The 6,000-nt window shown below is 38.6% G+C and overlaps 1 protein-coding gene across 1 annotated transcript in view; it reads left to right on the top strand.

Moving 5' to 3' along the window:
- The window catches only part of ttyh3a (tweety family member 3a), a 29,386-nt gene extending 23,960 nt beyond the window's left edge, over nt 1–5,426 (top strand). Inside the window, exon 15 of the mRNA XM_028455728.1 lies at nt 4,161–5,426. Coding sequence (XP_028311529.1) covers nt 4,161–4,232 — 72 coding nt within the window. The 3' untranslated portion in view covers nt 4,233–5,426. The remainder of the gene's footprint in view (nt 1–4,160) is intronic.
- Nucleotides 5,427–6,000: the final 574 nt, after the last annotated feature.

The following is a 6,000-nucleotide window of genomic DNA, read 5'->3' on the forward strand; positions in this document are numbered from 1 at the left end:
TACTGCTCACAGTCATGAGACGAAGGAGGAAGTGAAGTCCGTGACCGTAGATTTAAGGAAGTTTGGAATCACGGGAATAATATTAAATAACCATGAAATATTAACTTTAATGACTTTTAGCGGTACAAAAACCTTTTTTATATCGACCTTTTTTTTTTTAACCCAAACAACTGCGACTCGGTGACGTCATGAACCCGGAACCGGAAGTGTCGCGCTCTTACCGAGGGAGCCGTAATTAATTTGCTTCACCAAATTACTCCAAAATAACAGATGCACACACTCGAGGTATTTGGAACGTGGATGAATAGCAGTTGATTCACAGTTCATCTGTTTGCCTTCAAAATGGATACCGGAAGTCGTCTCAACTGTGATCAAGACGGATGCTGGAATTCGTTTCTCAATAGACACACACACACGCACACACAGACCTCCCTTGCTTTTATAGGTAGATGAACTTTGCTTAATTCGTCTCTTCATCTTTCTTATCTTCAAATTGTTCTTCGATCCCCTAAAATTTCATCTTGATCCCAAGTTGCAAGAACACAGCTTGATATCAGCATGTTGTTTTTTTTTTTTTCTTTTTTTTTATCGAATAACAATACAACTAAAGGCTTTACCATAGTGTACAACTAAAACACTGTGAGAAAACGTAGAAGGTTTTTTGATCTGCCTTTTAATTCTATCTACTAATGACCTACTAATGACCTACTAATATATTAGTCTACTAATAGCGCTCCCTAAAGAAAGGGGCAAACAAAAATAATTAATAATTAAGGAAGAATAGGGCAGGATGTATAAATCAGACTCCATAGTGACACCACGGTGGTTAGTGTAACTGCAGGCATCAGCCAAGCTGCGCAGGGGCGCGCATCAACTATTTGCTTATCACGGAGCACAGCTGATACTGTGGATAGAGGACGGATACTGACGGCACCGGACGAGTCGGGTTCAGACAGATAGTGTTGTTTGTGCACAGCGTTCTTCCTTTCCTGCTGTAGCAGCCACAGCTGATCCGCGGTGGAGGAAGAATGGAACAATTATAAGGAATACACAGTTGAAACATTCCTTTTTCTGCACAATAACTTATCTTTGATACATGGATTATGTAAATGCAGGATCTGATGGGTCTCTTGGAGCACTGTGCCCCTGTTTGTGTTTGATCCGTGCACTGATCTGATGTTGACATTAACAGTTGTTTGTTATGCTTAAAGAAAGGTAAATGTGTCATTTATTTGAGAAAAAAAATGAGGTTTTCACTGTCGGGTCAAACTCTGATGAGAAAATGCAGCCCTATCAGCACTCTAACTGTGACATGGTTATTTATTTACTCTCCGTTCATGTGACTGTTTACTGCTCGACATGTGCACATGCCTCTGCGTACATCTGTGGAACCAAACAGTAGTTTAGTCCACTGTGTTTATCTTTTTTCAGTCTCCAAGCTGTCTTCTTCCCATTCTTTTTTATTTCTGGTATTGGGCTGACTCTCCAAGTCGTCGAGAACGCACATCAGTGTCATTTGACGCAGGGGAATCGGACCCGGAAGAGCAGTACAAAATGTATCACACAATCTTTTCAAGGCAATAGGTAGAAATATGTGTGGACTCACTCTCTTTGGGTTAGAGCGTTTTATTACCCATTAGCATTAAAAAAAACTTTAAATTATTTATATTTTCTCAAATCCTGCCCTATGCTCCTTTAAATTAACTTTGTTTTTAATGCAATTATCTTCTTTTTTATTTATCACATTAGATGACAAGGAAAAAAAATTGACATTCATTGTTTCTGTATGTGTGTGTGTGTGTTTTAAGATCATTTTTCACAATGCAGATGTCGGGATTTTGTTTCACTTGCTTTGAGGAGTTGAAATGTTTGAGTCATCAATCCTGTTTGACCTTAAATCACACGTGAACCTCAGTTATTTTCTCCTGTCCCTGACTGGCCTGATTCTGAACTGGAGAACCTGCACTCCCTGGTGTGTGTGTGTGTGTGTGTGTGTGGTGTGTGTGTGTGCACTTGGACGTCACCACTGCTCTGTGTTATTTCTCTATACTCTCTTCTTGTCCTTCTCTTTTCCTGCCGATCCATCCAGTTGTATTTAACCGCTGCGGACAGTAACAGCGGTCACTGCTGGCAGTTAAAGCCTTCGGACAGCTCCAGATCCTTTTGGTAACTTCATCCACTGGGCTGACAGGTACACAACATGCCCCGCCCCCCTCTCCACCTGCTGGCCTGTCTTCCCTGTGTGGCGTCTCCTGCGTTCCCAGCTATGCTCACCACCCTTTATTTTTTGGGTCCAGCCACGGCCTGTGCGTCTGTGGTAAATTGTCTCACCCCGTGTCTGCTTCCTGTGGTCCCAGGCTGCATGTCCACCCACCCTCCTGCTACACACATGTATTGGGAGGATTATGAGAAGGATAACTCCACCCTCTTGGGTTTGAGGCTGAGCTCATGAATAAAGTCACAAAGCTGCACTTTAAACAGTGGGAGAGCAGCGCTGAATGCTCCTGGTTCTGTTAGTTTGTCTTCTTTATGTTTTTAGTCTTTTACAAATTCCCTCCTGCCACTACATTTGTGTGCACAGAGACCTCTGTCAGCTCTCAGATGTTGTCACCTTTGGTTTCAATCCAGATGTGGAGTGTCATTAGAGTTTCTGACTCAGGGCTGTTTGCAAGGTGTGGACTCACTTATTTACAGATCATACCGCTGCACTTTTATCATGATTGGAAACGTTAAGAACACATGAACACGCTTTTGTTGTTTTTTTTCATACAGAGATGGACTTTCATCACAGTGAGAGTAACAAATGTGATTGTTTGATCCAATGGTCACATTATCAACATTCATGTTATCATTTAGAATAATGGCCCATCTGAACAATAATACAGGAAAGTACAAACCAAGGTTTTTTTTGTTTTTTGTTTGTACATTTTTGTTTGGTATGTTATTTGTGTCATTTTCTTAATTTTTTGTTGTTTATTTTACTCATTCATGTGTATATGTTGTCATTTTTGTGTTTTGTGCGTTTTTGCAGTGCTTTTTTATATTTTGTTGTCATATTTTATATTCTCTTGTTTTGTGTGTATAGTATATTTATAGTCATCTTTTTGTTGTTTTGTATGTTTCGAAACATTTTGTGTATTTTTCTCTTATTTCATGTGAATGTGTTTTGTGTGTCCTTATTTGTATTTTATATATATTCTATATTTTTATTTATGTATGTTTTTAGTCATGTTGTGTATATTTGTGGACCTTTTGTGTAGTATTCAGTACATTTTGGGGTTTATTTTGATCATGCGATCACCGGTGTATCGATTCATAAAAATTGTTTTTTTTTTTTTTTTAACCTACTGAGACTTAGATTTAATCTTTAAACTCCAAAATAAATATTATTTTGTAATCACAAGTAGAGGAGTTGAGAAGATTATATAATTATTTGAAGCAACAGCAATGTAAAAAATTATGTCATTTAAGTGTTTTAATTTTGTGCATTCCATTCCAAAGACGTCCCTTTCACAGATGAAATGAGAAGAATTAGATGTTAGAATAAATTTTAAAAAAATTTAAATAAATGCAGGATTGGCTTTCATGAAATAATAAGTTACTAAACCTGAGTGCTTAGAATTCAGGGCAGTGATAAATTAACATTAGTGTCCCAATTTGGTGCTGCTGCGTCTGGGTGTGTGTCTGTGTGTGTGTATTTCTGATGTAGGAGCATTTTATCACCTTGGATAGAGCCTCAGAACGACTGTGGTGCATCATTGAAACAAAGTGGGCTTAGGATTGTTTGAGTTTCAATAAGATTGAGTAACAGGCTGTCCAAATGGTTCTTATAGATGACCTTCAGACAAACTTGTTTGAAGGTCATGAGTAGGATTTTTCTCTGAATTGTGCAATTGTGTGTGTGTGTGTGTGTGTGTGTGTGTGTGTTGAGTGTTTTCTCGTGCATGTCCACCCTTGTTACTTGGTCTGCTGCCTTTGATGGTTTTATTTATCAGGAGCGGCTGCTTCACTTCCTATTTTCAGTCTGACTCCTGCACCTTCCTGGTTTTAAACCGTTTAAAGAAGTCCTGCACACTATGATTGGAGGTGTCTGAGGGGACGGACAGTTATCTGATGTGTGCAGCTTTCAGCATCCCTGACCCTGTTTTTCCTCTCCACAGTACACGTCCAGCATGAGGGCCAAGTACATAGCCAACAGCCGACCTGATCCCAGCAACCCCCCCGCACACTAGTGCCACTGGACCAGTCTCCCATCCCATCATCACCTCTGTTTTTACATCCCATCTTCTGCTTATTTAAAGGGACGTGCTTCTTGTTTATAAATTAGATTCCAAACACTGTTTGGTTAAAACAAAACTTGAAGGACATTTGTCTGATTTCATCTCATGATGCAGGAGGGAAGAAGTCCTCAGCTGAGCCTGGACCAATGTTCATTTGTTTATGACACACACACACTCTACAGAGGATAAGATGGTTTACCTTTGGTACTGTAAAACACCACCCTTACTGCAGGAGGCGGAGCTTTATGCCTTACAGACACATTCATACGTCAGCCTTTAGAATAGAAAGATGAAGCACACACAGAATACACTGATTCTGTTTGAACTCCATCATCTGGTACTTGTTCAGTACCTTTGCTTGTTTTCTTCTTATCTTTATGGTTGTGACGTGCTCCTCATTCTCTGCTCAGACTTTAACATGTGATTGTGTCACATGTTTGGTTTGGTGATGAGCCAGTGAAAGCCAAACCCTGGTGAGCACTGCAGCAGACGGAGTACGTCCACTGAGGAGTGTAAATGGTTTGTTTTAAATGTGTTTTAGCATTATTGTTGTTTTTTTTTTAATACAGCAGAAAAGGCTGTGAGGATGCTGTGCAGGGACCATCCAGTGATGATGAGACGCTGTGCCAACAAATGAAGCACAAACTCTTTGACTCCATGTTTTTTTTTGTAATTTTCCACTAAAGGTTTGTTATCTCTGTGAAAATGAGCCAGATGTTTTCTGTCTGTTCAGCATGATTACTCTCATTCAGCCCTTGGTTTTGTCTCTTTGTAAAGGAGGAACAGTCTCATTTCATCTGCGATGCTAGAATTGTACAGATTCTAATTTAAAAAGTTAAGTGGGAGAAGAAAAAAAAATCTCATATTGTTTTAAACTTTTTTACCATATTTGACATTTTAGGCATTATTTGGTTTTCTTGTAGACTTTTCTTTTGTCGAGATCAGTAGAGTTTTGTTCATTAATGTGAATATGGTGAATATATTTCCATATTTTTTGTTTACCTTTTTCCTGTGGCGATTACTGTAGATATAACTTTTTTTTTAAACAACTTCCTATTCCCTTTTTCCCCCCTTTTGACGTGTTCGTGTAAGAACTGTGGTTATGTTGAGCTTGAATGCTGTTTTACAAATAAATGTTGAACAATCTCCCTGCCTGACTTGTTATTTAACACTAGGTGGCAACATAACACCACTGTGGCTGCTCATTGGAAGACATTGCATTTAAATGTTTTTTCCCCTTCTATTATTATCAAAGGATATGTCATGAGTTTTACCAGCAGGTGTCAGTAGATAGCTGAGCAAAAATTATATTACATAAAAAAAAAAAAACTTTGTGGATGTTTCCAGTTGCTTTATCTGATTGTAAAACCTGAGATTCTAATATCAGCTCGGCTGAAAGACAAATTTATTTCTAAACGTCTTCTATTTTGTAATTATTTTACTTACCCCTAAAATCAGCAGAACTACTTTAATAACTAGTTCACCTTAATATACAGTATGTTTAATACAAGTTAAGGTTCTGAATTTTGTTCATTATCCTATTCTGTGTGTTTTGTTGTCATTTTGTGTATTTACGTTCTTGTTTGTGTCCTCTTGGTATTATTTTGTATATTTTTCAGTCATTTTATGTGCTTTGAGTCATTTAGTACATATACATTGTGGGCCGCACAAATTTAGACTGAGGGCCACCAGTTGCCTGTGTCTGGTGCATGGCCGGCCC

This window comes from Gouania willdenowi, chromosome 8 (assembly GCF_900634775.1).
Source record: "Gouania willdenowi chromosome 8, fGouWil2.1, whole genome shotgun sequence".
In the NCBI taxonomy this organism is placed as follows: Eukaryota; Metazoa; Chordata; class Actinopteri; order Blenniiformes; family Gobiesocidae; genus Gouania; species Gouania willdenowi.